This window comes from Triticum aestivum, chromosome 4B, assembly GCF_018294505.1.
Source record: "Triticum aestivum cultivar Chinese Spring chromosome 4B, IWGSC CS RefSeq v2.1, whole genome shotgun sequence".
Taxonomy (NCBI): domain Eukaryota; kingdom Viridiplantae; phylum Streptophyta; class Magnoliopsida; order Poales; family Poaceae; genus Triticum; species Triticum aestivum.
Genome location: NC_057804.1, coordinates 149638772 through 149651431, shown reverse-complemented (window position 1 = coordinate 149651431; position 12660 = coordinate 149638772). Strand labels below are relative to the sequence as shown.

Genomic DNA, 12660 nt, shown 5'->3' with positions numbered 1-12660 from the left:
TTCCGTAAAAAGCATGGTTGTGTTTCTCGGAAGAAAAAGTTGTGCTTCCACAGGAAGCACAAATGCTTTTCGTGGAGGCATATATTTGCTTTTGTGAGAAGTACAGTTGTGCTTCCCTGAAAAAAGTGCTTCCACAAAAAGCACATATTTACTTGTCGTAGAGGCACAAATTTACTTATGCAAGAAGTACGTCTATGCTTCTCATAAAGGAAAAAAAATGTACTTCCACAAGAAACACATATTTGGTTCCGCGCGAAAAGAAAATTAAAAGTGAAAAAGACCATGCTTCCGACTCCGGGTTCTTTATTTTGGTTTATTTTGAAAAAAAGATTGTCGAAACCTATTAAAATGGTTGTAGTTTCAAAAATCTTGATGCGAGAAATCCAGTGATGAAAACGGTTTACGATTTGGACGCACGGTTCAAGATATAAATTGTTTTGAATCAATCCAATGGTGAAATCCAGTGATCACATTGGGGCTTAGCTCAGTCGGTGATGAGGCAGGCTGGGCTAGCAGGCCGCGGTTGGAGCTTACGGAGCTGGGCCACACGGCCGGGGCCCACTAGGGCGCGACCCACGCTGTCGGCGCTCGAGCGGAGGAGCTGGGGTGATGTGGCGGCGGTTCCTGGCGCGGCGGCGTGCCGCTGCGAGGCTCCAGCGGCTCGCCGGAGGTCGTGGTTGGCCGGAATCTGAGTGGACGGTGCGGGGACGTCCGGATCCGGTGCGGCGCCGAGCGGGGGAGGCGCGGGACGAACCGGCGGTTGCTCCCTGCGGCGGACAGAGGATGATAGCATGGCTTGCATGCCATAGTTAATACTAGCAATGTAAGTATAAATCGGATAGCTAGCTCGGTGAGGTTTGTCATAGGTGCTAATTCTACTAGGGTGGTGTTTCTGTGCGTGTTCTGGTCCCGGTGCTTCCCGCCCGGTGATGATGGCGTTGCTGCCGGAATTCGATCCAGCGGACGTGGGCGCCGGCCGCGGCCTCATCGACCGCCTCACCGCCGACGCCGCGGCGCTGCAGAGGGACGTCCTCACGGAGATACTCAGGCGGAACTCCCACACCGAGTACCTCCGCCGCTTCCTGGATCGCGCACCACCAGGCGCCTCGGCCGCCGACCTCCGCGAGGCCTTCAAGGAGCGCGTGCCCGTCGCCGGGTATGAGGACATCAAGCCGTACGTGCGCCGCATCGCCTCCGGCGAGCCGTCCAGCATCCTCTGCTCCGAGCCCATCACCCACCTCCTCACAAGGTAAACCCCGCGGTGTCCGGTACTCGCTCGTGTGAGAAGGTCGTGTTGTATATATGTTTCTCGTGGTGATGGCGGCATTGGCGTTTGCCACGTCTAATGCAGCTCGGGCACATCCGGCGGGCAGCTGAAGCTCTTCCCGTCCACCGCGGAGAAGCTCGACCAGCGGCTGTTCTACAATGGCGTCCAGGCACTCTTGAGGAAGATGTAAGCATTGGGCCGCTTGTTCGAGTTTATTTTGATAATCTTTGTCTACATGCATTGGATCGCTTGAGGAAGATGCAAATGTTGTGCAGCTTAATAACCAGTGTGCATGCATTGAATGGTTCTAGGCATCTTCATCCTGATCAGGGGGACAGACGCGGCAAGGGCATGTACCTCATGTTCATCTTCCCTGGAAGCCTGACCTCGTCCGGCCTGCCTATCATGGCATCCAGCAGTGCCTACTACCACAGCAGCCAGTTCCGGGAGCACGACATTGGTGGGTTCGGCAGGTGCACCAGTCCCATCGAGGCGGTCCTCTGCCCAGATGGCAGGCAGAGCATGTACTGCCAGCTGCTCTGCGGCCTGCTTGACCGCGGAGTCGTCGACCATGTCGGCGGCACCTTTGCTAACGCTTTCATCAGAGGCATCCAGTTCCTGGAAGACAACTGGGAGGAGATGTGCTCCAACATCCGCACTGGGCGTCTCAGCGACTGGATAACGCATGCTCCTCTGCGTGATGCCGTCGCTGCGTGTCACCTGCGAGGACCTGACCCGGCACTGGCCGACGAGATCGCAGCCGAGTGTGCCAGGAAGCCCTGGGATGGGATAGTCAGGAGGCTCTGGCCAGGAGCACGGTACATCCTCGCCATTGTCACCGGTTCGATGTCACAGTACATTCCAGTTCTTGAGAGTAATGGTGCTGGGCTGCCATTGGTGTCGCCCATGTACGTGTGTACAGAGTGCGCCGCGGGGATCAATCTGAACCCTCTTGATCTACCTTCTGCTGTGTCGTACGCATTGCTTCCAAACATTGCCTACTTCGAGTTTGCAGAGGTCACGCATGGTGACGATGAAAAGGTGCAAGCGAGTACTGGTTTGTATGACAATTTGGACGAGTTGAAGCTTGTGGATCTTGTGGATGTCAAAATTGGTCGGCGCTACGAGCTGGTTGTCACCACCTTTGCAGGTCAGCTACTCATTATTACCTCGAATCTGATTTCTTGCATTCTTTCAAAGCTGTTGTATCTGTGCTAGGACTACATCATGATTTATTCTCTCTTGGCGTTAGTCCAAATACATGATCAATGTAGTTATCTGCTCTGCCAATTATTAAGAAACCGAATTGAACTAGCACTTCACTGCAGTAAGGCAATTAATCCTGCCTGTGTAAGCCTGATTTGTTTTGCTTACTTAACTTGAAGGCTTTGTGGTGTTATAAAATCAACAATCCAACAACCGCTGAAAGGGTTGTAGTCTAACTTGTGTAAGAAACACTATGATTTTGACTTAACAGTTGTTTGCATGCCAGGTCTTTACAGATACCGAGTGGGTGACCTTCTTACTGTGTGCGGATTCTACAACGCAACGCCACTGTTCCGCTTCACTGGACGGTGTGGTGTCATCTTAAAAATAGACTACGAGAGTATAAGCGAGGAGGATCTCCTGAAGGCCATTTCACAAGCATACGAGCTGCATCTTAGGCCCCTTGGTTACATGCTTGGTGGCAGCACTGCATATGCAGACATATCCACCTTGCCGGGCCACTACGTCCTGTTCTGGGAGCTAGTCAGTGGAGAGGGTAACCATGTCACGACTGATATCGATCGAGCTGTCATGGAGAATTGCTGTTTGGCCGTGGAGGAATGCTTTGATCAGATGTACCGTGAAAGCAGGCGCCGAGGGTCGATCACAGCACTCGAGATAAGGGTACTTGAGCGTGGCGCATTTGATGCTCTCATGGACTTGTTTCTGTCCAGAGGCACATCGGCCAGTCAGTACAAGACTCCAACGGCTATTCGATCAGAAGAAGCGCTGCTGGTGTTGGAGGAGAGGGTGTCAGGAAGGTACTTTAGCCAATAGACTCCCAACGGCCCTTTGTAGTACGCCTATACGAGAGGAAATGGTGCTGGTTAGTAGGTGTGCAGGACGTATATCGGAAAGTTGTGGTGTAGGACGAGCTTCCCGGTACCCTCTATCTTGGCCGTTTCTTCACTTCGTGATCCGTGTGGCTGAATGCATCATGAGTCCACCTTCTGACCGCGTAAGGCTCATTAACGCAGGCAATTAGCAGAGCCATACAGTGTCCACTCTGCATGTACACAGTGATCAGCATAGGCCGCACAGGCACCTGCAGCCTGCATAGTGTAGTCAACATCAGCGCATACACACGTGAAGAGCATATAGCGCATGCTAATTAGTACTCCTACCGATATTGCCTGGGTTACATCCTCAAGAACTGCACATTAAATCCGTTTTACAGAAAATTAGCAAACATGAAGGCTACTTTTCTTGATAGATGTGTCAGGTCATGTTCCTGTATTCAACTCTACAATTCTGTAATACTAGTAGAATGCCCGTGCGTTGCCACGGGCTCTTGAAATATTTTGTTGGAGTTATATATTTGAACATAATGTATGTTAAATTTTGCATCTATAGAAAAGATAGCCAATAACAATTGGGTAGTAATTGAAATACACTTCGCTTGCAATGTAAGTTCATAGAAAAATAATTTGGTAATCTATACATAAAGAGCAATGATTCAATAATAATCTGTTATGAATTAAAATCTATTACTTCCATCCCAAAAGCTTGTCTTAGATTTGTTTAAATACACCCGTATGTAGACAAATCCAAAACAAGCTTTTTAGGACGGACAGAGTACTTGATGCGCTTAATATATAGTCGCACAATATCAAGAATATTATCTTTAGCTTCATTCGCATGACATTTGAGCAATAGAAACTTCTCCCTAAACTCAAAACCAGCCTGCGCAAGTACTATATGTAGTTAATACGGATATTTCATATGGTAGGTTTAAAAAAATTCAACGGAGAATACTCACCTTGCAAACCTGACGGGCCAATTATTTATGATTTCATGAGAGCATAAAATTATAAACAAGATAGCCAAACACATCCATGCAAATTTCTAAATTAATATTATCTTGAATTTATGTTGAATGTAGTGATAACAAAAAGAAATGATTCTATCTTAAATGTTATGACAATGAAATATATAAATTTACTCATTTATCCTCGCTCGAATACCAACCAGAAATATATGTTGTCATCTATAGACATGTCGGAATTCCAGCCAGGTTACGCTATGTCGAGTGCGTCGTTAAATTCCCTCACAAATCTTTGTGGTTTCACTAAGTGCCTCAGAGTTTTAATCTATGGCGACAATGATGTATGCATAGGGTCCACGATATATGCACGACACGCATGTTGTCAATGATTTACAAGATATGTCAGCCGATGAATGCATATGAAACATAAACCTACGCAACCTTATCCTCACTACACAACGGCCACAAGACACGGCAATCCTCTCACTATCTACACTCACAACCATCATTTTCTTGGCGCCTCCTCTTCATTCCGCGTCGTCAGTTGACCCCACCTATCCCCTCCACGCTGTCGGCCGACTCCTCATCCCCCCATCACGGCCAGCCCCTCCTCTCCCCTCCAAGGTCGGCCCCTCCACAACGTCAGCGCTCCTCCTCTCCACGCCACTGGCGGAGCCCGTATGCTCCTGTCCCTCCCCTCCCCCCCCCCCCCCCGCCGCCTCCCTTCCCTCGGCGGCGTCACCGCACCCTTGACGGTGTCGTCCGAATCCCCCTCTTCCCCCTCCCTCCCACACGGCGTCGCCGGCTTCCCTCCCTGCCTGTGTCGCCGCATCGGCACCGAGCCCGTTGTTCTCTCATGGAGCCAGCTGGATCTGGCTTGTCGGTGGAGAAGGGCTCGCCACTCTTCGTAAGAGCCGACCATGGGTGCACAAGAAGTGACGCGGCAAGGAGGAGGGATGTCCTTATCAAAGCTAATTGCACCCCTAAAACATATATCTAAATGCTGAGGTGAGATGTATGTAAATTATTCAGGAAAAAGAGAAGAGGGAGAGCAACCACTTTTTTTTACAATTCCTGCAACTCATCAGATTCTACTACTCATGAAAGAAATTGATAGCACTACCACTACCGGACTCGCGGTCTATGCCTACGGCCACGGGCCGTCGGCATAGGCCCCTAAGCCGTCGGCATAGACCCGTCGGCGTAGATGTCGTCAGCGTAGTCTTGTCAGACCGTCGGCATAGGGGCATATGCCAACGGCCTGGCGTCAGCCGTCGGCAGTGTTTTTCGTCTGACGGCAACGGACGGCGCCGTCAAAAGCGCGGACGAATCATGAAATGCCACGTGGCAGATGTATGCCGACGGCAAAGCCGTCGGCATATCTCTGCCACGTGGCAACCCGTGGTACTCCTGGTTACTCCTGGCAGCAGAGGTATGCCTACGGCAAAGCCGTCGGCATAGATTTCCATCTATGCCTACGGCTTTGCCGTAGGCATAGATATGCCACGTGGCGAGCCCTGGTCACTCCTGGGCTTATATATGCCGACGGCTTTGCCGTAGGCATAGTTTTTTTTCCCTGTTTTCTCTTTTCCAATTCATTTGACAGCATTTCAAAACAGAACAATATGAAATTATGCAGAAATATGACAGTTCATCATCTAAACATACCCAAGTTCACCATCATCATCTAAACATACTCAAGTTCATCACATCATCTAAAGATCATCACCGACTCAAGTTCATGAACATAAAAGTAGTGCAAGACATGAAACATCATAAAAGTAGGAATATGAAAGGCATGGCACGACGGCCACATGCACGGAATCATCAAGCAAGACCACCTCCGCCAAAACCACCACCTCCGCCAAAACCACCACCTCCGCCAAAACCACCACCACCTCTGCCAAAACCACCTCCGCGACCACCACCACTCTGCCAGATCGGAGTGACTGGGGTCGATGGAGCAGGAGTCGAGCCACCGGTCCCCTACATGTTTCAGAAAAGATTCTAACGGTAAATAGGATATGATAGTGTTGAATGAACAAGAACTAGTTTGTCAGTAGTTAGGCAAATGTACTAACCGGGCCATCACTGCCTAGTGCCACCCATTCATCAAACGTGGGCACGTGTGGGGGTTCTCCCGCAGGTGGTGGGGGGTCCCATTTGTGGTGGATCCGTGCGGTTACTCCAAGACGCCAACATAGCATGAATGTTAGTTAAACAAGCAAACTAGAAGATCGGAAGGAATGAAAGTGCAAAATTTTAGCTTGGTTTTAAGAGGGCAAAACTAACCGTCATCATCTGACGGTTGTAATCATCGTTTGCCTTAACTCGTTTCAAGTACTCCTGCACCTCGAGATTCTTATGCTCGACAAACTCCTTATATGCCTACATAATTTAGATTGTTTCTAAGTGAGCAATGCTGAAAATAAACTGAGAATGCTAGATAGAAAAAGATAAAGAGGAAGTACTTACAGCATGCTGGCGGGCTAAGGGAGTCTGTGAACGCCCCGTACTCTCTAACTGGCTCGGGTTGGTAGCCCGAAGCTGTGTGTACGAGATCGAAGGAGTGATCAAGTCGTCGAAACACGGATACCGACCATTCTTCTTCCCCTGGATGGCCACCACCGCCGTGTCGTCGATCTGAGACTGGGCGACCTCAGCAACAGGAACATCCGGATGCAACTCCTGATAGTGATGAATGTAAGACCCCAGGTGCTCCTCGGTCTTGCCATAGTACTGGCTCTCGCCCTCCTTGCGATGACTCCGCTCGCGGGCCAGCTTCCACGACTCCATGTCTGAGAGCGGCCTCTTCAACTTGTCCTCCTACAACGTCAAATAGAAGTTAGCCATACATAAGAACATGGCAGTAAAGAAGAGCAAAAATGCATCATGCACATAGATATACCTTCATGGCCTTGAAGCCCCAGTGGTTCCTGTTTCCTTGACCGTGTGTCCCGCCGGCTCCACGGTTAGCCCGGGCATTGATGCTCTTGGCAGCAAACTCTGCATCGGCGCCGAGCCACCTATCCACCAAACTCGCCCATCCGTCATGCCTTCCATAGCACCAACGAGGAACAACCTATGCAAATTTTGGAAGCATGACATGTGAGCACGAAACATAGAGTTGACTGCTTGAAACAATGAAAAGTTAGTAATAGTTACCATCATGAACTGCTCCCTGTTCAAGGTAAGTCGTAACTTCTGCGCTTGAGTTTTGCTCATCTTTTGGTGCAGGTAGTAGTGGTAGTACTGCGAGATGGCAACCCAACGCACCTCGTACTGCAACTGACGAGCTTTCTTCTTTGCAGCCGCAAGCAAGACCACGTCGGCTCTGGCCTTGTGCTCGTCAAGAACTCTATAGAGTTGCTACATAAACCAGAAGCAAACAAGGCATGAGTTGAGTGATTCAATGATAAACTATGAACGAAACTGAAGACAAGTGATTCAGAAGAGAACTTACCCAAAATTTGGTGATCATGGCCTTAGCGGCCGTCCCGTACTCCGCGTTGCTGCAAGCCTCGTAGTGGGCCCAGCTCGTGGCCAAAACCCGCAGCTGCGAGTCCCTGTCTGGCCGCAGGCAGAATAGGCCAGGCCAAAACTCCTTCAACAGGATAGTGATAAGGCCGTTCGGTTTATGGCCCTTTCCGCGAAGGATCCAGTTTCTGCAAAAGAATCAAATGATTGCCATGTGTACAATAAGAAAATGTTGTCATGTGTTGAAAATATGATTGAGAGGCACTTACTCTGTCCCCACAAGTTCAATGAGCCACTTGTGCTCCTTGATAGAAGGTGGTGTAGGTAGTCCGGCATTACCACGCAGCCACCCCTGCGGAGCACCCGGTGGCAAGTCACCCCACAACTCGGGATCAACCTCCCCTCCACCCTCCTTGCCCTCCTCCTCACCCTCCTCCTCGGCCTCCTCCTCCTCACCCTCCTCCTCCTCACCCTCCTCCTCGGCCTCCTCCTCCTCGCCACCAGGAACATACTCCTCCTCCTCAGACTCAAAAGGTGCCTCTGTATGGGAGGGCATCGAAGAAGATCCTCCTATTTCGGACACGGCCCAGAGTTTTTTGCCCCGGCTGCCTCTCCCCCCACCTTCTCCTCCTCTAGGGGCTCTCCCCCCACTGCCTCCTCCTCTAGGGTCTCCTCCCCCGACCCCTCCACCTCCCTGTGAGGTGTCATCCTCGCATAGTCGGGAGGGAACCTTGTGGGCTCGTCCACTCTGAGTAAGTCCTTTAAATTTACTGAGGAAACTGGCGCCGCTGGACTTGCCCATGATTAGCAAACCTGCATTGAGAAGAGAATAAACAATTAGTAAGGATATCAATTAAACAAGCATACAGGAAAAACATTAATACCAGAAGAGCACATTAAGCATACTATTGTAATGATCATTAAAAGAACTTACATTTTCTAGAACCCATATGAATCATCACTATTGTAATCTATTTGTGGAGCGGTCTCATCATCACTATCACGCATATCTTCTTCGTTGTCTGACGGAGGTGGAGGCTCTTCCTCATCATCAGCGTCTTCATTTAACTTTTCAAGCATAATTATGTCTCTTTGATTCACAACTGCCTCACCATCAATCCGTGTGTCGTCGTCGTTTGGGTCCAGGTCAACATAACCCAAGTCATCATCCTCGTTGTTTCGGACCACGTCATCATGTTCCTCTTGATAGAATACTCCCTCGTATGTCACCTCCTCTAGGATAACTGCCTCAGCTATGGAAGCTTCAATCTTAGCTTTGTTTCCACATTTCTGTCTCAGATGCTTGTTCTGTCTCTCAGGGCCGTACTGCCAACGATTCTGCACAGGGACCCCCAACAATACCTCGTTCGGGAGGTGCAAAATGAGATGTGTCATCGGAGTAAAGAAGCCTGGCGGGAAGATCTTCTCTAGCTTGCATATCAACTCCGGCGCCTTCTTATGCATTTCTTTTATCTTCTCAGGACATACTTCTTTAGCACAAAGCGTGCGGAAGAAATGGCTTAACTCCGCAAGCACACGCCAGACACGCTCGGGAACATAGCCCCGAACCATCACCGGCATAATCCGCTCAATCCATACATGATAGTCATGACTCTTGAGCCCGGTCACTCTGCCCGTTGAAAGATTGACCCCCTTACTTATATTCGACGCATAACCATCAGTGAACTTCACGACGTGTTTCAGCCACTTGAATGCCTCCATCTTATGATCCTTTTTAAGTATGAAGTCAGCATCTGGCTTGAACCAAGATTTTTGACTGCCTGTGGGAGGCTGCATGTGTACACGTGGTCTATCACAAATGTTCTGTTGATCAACTCTAGCATTAACATTATCCTTTGTCTTATCAGGAATGTTGAGGATCATGCGAAAAAGGGACTCTGCGACATTCTTTTCGGTGTGCATCACGTCTATGTTGTATGGAAGTTTGAGGTCCTTAAAATAGGGAAGCTGCGTGAAGGGGGTAATGTGAGTCCAGTTGTGCGTCTCACCATATCCTTCAAAACATTTTTTCCCTTTACCTTTTCCTTTGCCCTCGTCTTCGCCTGTGGCTTTGCCTTTGCCTTTGCCTTTGCCTTTCCCTTCACCGGCAGGCTTAAGAGCTTTCAGCTGAGCAAGCACATCCGCACCAGAAAATGTTGGAATCTCATTTACTTCATGGATAACTTTGCCTTTTGTGAAGTTCTTCTTGTCTTCCCTATCAGGATGGTCTGGAGGGAGGAACTGTCGATGCAGGTCAAATGCAACATACTTGCCACCCTTCTTCAGCCAAATGAAAATCAAGGCCTGCATGCACACTGGGCAAGGCATCTTTCCACTTGTACACCATCCGCAGAACAAGGCATAACCGGGAAAGTCATGCATGCAATATTGTAGCCAAACTTTCATCAAGAAATTTTTCTGCAGATGTCGGTCGTATGTCAACCTCGGGAAGTACCAAGAATGGTGCAAATCATCCACCAACGGCTGCATAAACACACTCAAATTCTTCCCCGGATATTCAGGTCCCGGAATTATAAGCGACAAGAACATGGTCTTGCGTTGCATTATGGCGTCGGGAGGGAGATTGAGCGGAATAACAAATATGGGCCAACAGCTGTATGGATTAGACGACATACCATATGGATTGAACCCATCACCTGTTATAGCAATTCGGACATTCCCAGCCTCGGTTGCTTCCTCCGGGTACTCTATATCGAATGACTTCCATGCTTCACCTCCTGATGGATGTACAATTTTTTTTTGGATTGTACCTTTTCCCTTCCTTGTGCCACTTCATCATTTGGCAGACTCCTCGGTGATGAAAAGGCGTTGCAGTCTTTTTATAAAATCAAGATACCGAAGAACCTTCACAGGGATTTTTAGCTGCTGCTTCTGACCATGCTTATCGACCACCTCAATATACCGAGAGGAACCACACTTCCTACAGTACTTGTCATCCGCATACTCATGCCTAAACAAAAGGCAATTCTTTGGACAAACATGTATTTTCTCATAGTCCATGGAGAGCGCCTTCATGATTTTCTTCGTAGCGTACATGGTTTTCGGCAGTTCATGGCCCTCAGGCAGGCTGTTAGCCCATACTCCCAGAAATGCTTCGAAGCAACCTCGGCTACAGCCGTACTCAGCCTTGACTGCCATCAGTTGCGAGATGGCATCCAGCACAGACAGCTTGGCACCCTCATAGAGAGGTTTCTTTGAGGAGGCCAAGATTTCCAGGAAGGCCTTTGCGGTTTCCTCCGGCTCCTCCGGTTCATTCGCTGGATGTGACGGAGGTGTCGGCTGTGCAGCAAAGACATCATCTAGCATGTCTCTAACCCCATCGTCCTCATAACCAGCGACGCGTTGTCGTATCACATCCTCTCTACCACGGTCCCGCTGGGCAAAGTTTATCGGCATATTAAAGTTGGGCATAAATCCATGCGTGCGAAGGTGCTTAGTCATCTCACTCTTATCTCTGCGGATACGTCTCTTACATCTGGCACACGGGCATTCTGGCACCATCCTCATTGGACTACGGAATATCTCTTTCAAAAACACATCAGTTTTCTCGACCCACTCTGTTGTTACTTGATTCCGACGGAAAAACCCACTATACATCCACTGATTATCTGCCATCTCTGCTTTATTGGAAGCCACACAACAAAATTAAGGATTCATTTAAATTACCCACATCAATATTTTATTTTTTACAAGGTTGACGAGAAACGACATTTAATCCACCTACATCTCTAATAGGTAACGATGGGTCCTAATCCCACCCGAGAATGTGTAGATTGAGTACGGTCCATGCTCTACCCCATTCCGAGACAAAATTTTGGCAGCACCTCCCCGCTGTTCTCCAAATACACGTCTCGGCAAAATGCCGAGAGAATGTGCATCCGGAGAACAACAGGGAGGCGCCGCCGAAATCCTGTCTCGGAACGGGGTAGAGCATGAACAACGTACCCAATCTACACATCCTCGGGCTGTCCATGGAAAGCGCTAGACAATCTGAAAGAGCTGCGGTGATAAATATGCAATTGAATGCATATTTATCGATGCAACCCTTTCGGACGGGAGACCTGGATTACGCGACTTGATGTGAAAATTTAATCTAGTGACATGAAAAAAAGTGGACGAGGTTATGGAATTGCTGCTCACCCTCCGATGTAGTCGATCAAAGGAGAGGGATGATCGTGGACCAACACCTCCAACATCGACGATCACTCCACGAAGATGGAACACCACAAATCCTATTAATTACACGGAGTGAAAAAAATTAGTCATCACATATCACATAAAGCATGGACACTATATTATGAACCAACATGAAACAACATCTCAAATTACAAAAAAAGCTTTATTTAAGTGTCCTATGGAACAACATGACCTAACACTAAACATGACAAATAACGTATCATATGAAACAACATGCCCAAACACAAAACTTACAAATATTCATCAATCCATCCATCTAATAAAATTTCATCCATCCATCTATCACAAATCCATCTAACAAAATTTCATCCATCCATCTATCACAAATCCATCTAACAAATTCATTAATCCATCCATCTATCACAAATTCATCTAACAAAACGTAACAACGTTCATCAATCCATCCATCTATCAATATTCATTAATTCATTTAACAACTAGTAACATAACAACTATCACAAATTCCATCCATGCATCCATGCACATAACAACTAGTAACATAATGCAAAAAAAATCATCCATGCATCCATCTCACCGCTGCAGGGGTCGCCGGGGCAGGGGCCGGGATAGAGCGGCGGGGCAGGGGCCGGGATAGAGCGGCCGGCAGGGCAGGGGTAGGGGGCGGCCGGCGGGGCAGGGCCGGGACGGGCGGCGGGGCAGGGGCTGG

General features: G+C 48.7%; 1 protein-coding gene across 1 annotated transcript; it reads left to right on the top strand.

Moving 5' to 3' along the window:
• The first annotated feature begins 596 nt into the window (after nucleotides 1-596).
• LOC123094659 (probable indole-3-acetic acid-amido synthetase GH3.7) lies at nucleotides 597-3685 on the top strand. Its single transcript, XM_044516616.1, has 4 exons — nucleotides 597-1249; nucleotides 1352-1453; nucleotides 1579-2417; nucleotides 2760-3685. The coding sequence occupies exons 1-4, from the start codon at nucleotides 930-932 to the stop codon at nucleotides 3308-3310; spliced, it is 1812 nt and encodes a 603-aa protein (XP_044372551.1). The 5' UTR covers nucleotides 597-929; the 3' UTR covers nucleotides 3311-3685.
• The last annotated feature ends 8975 nt before the right edge of the window (nucleotides 3686-12660 follow it).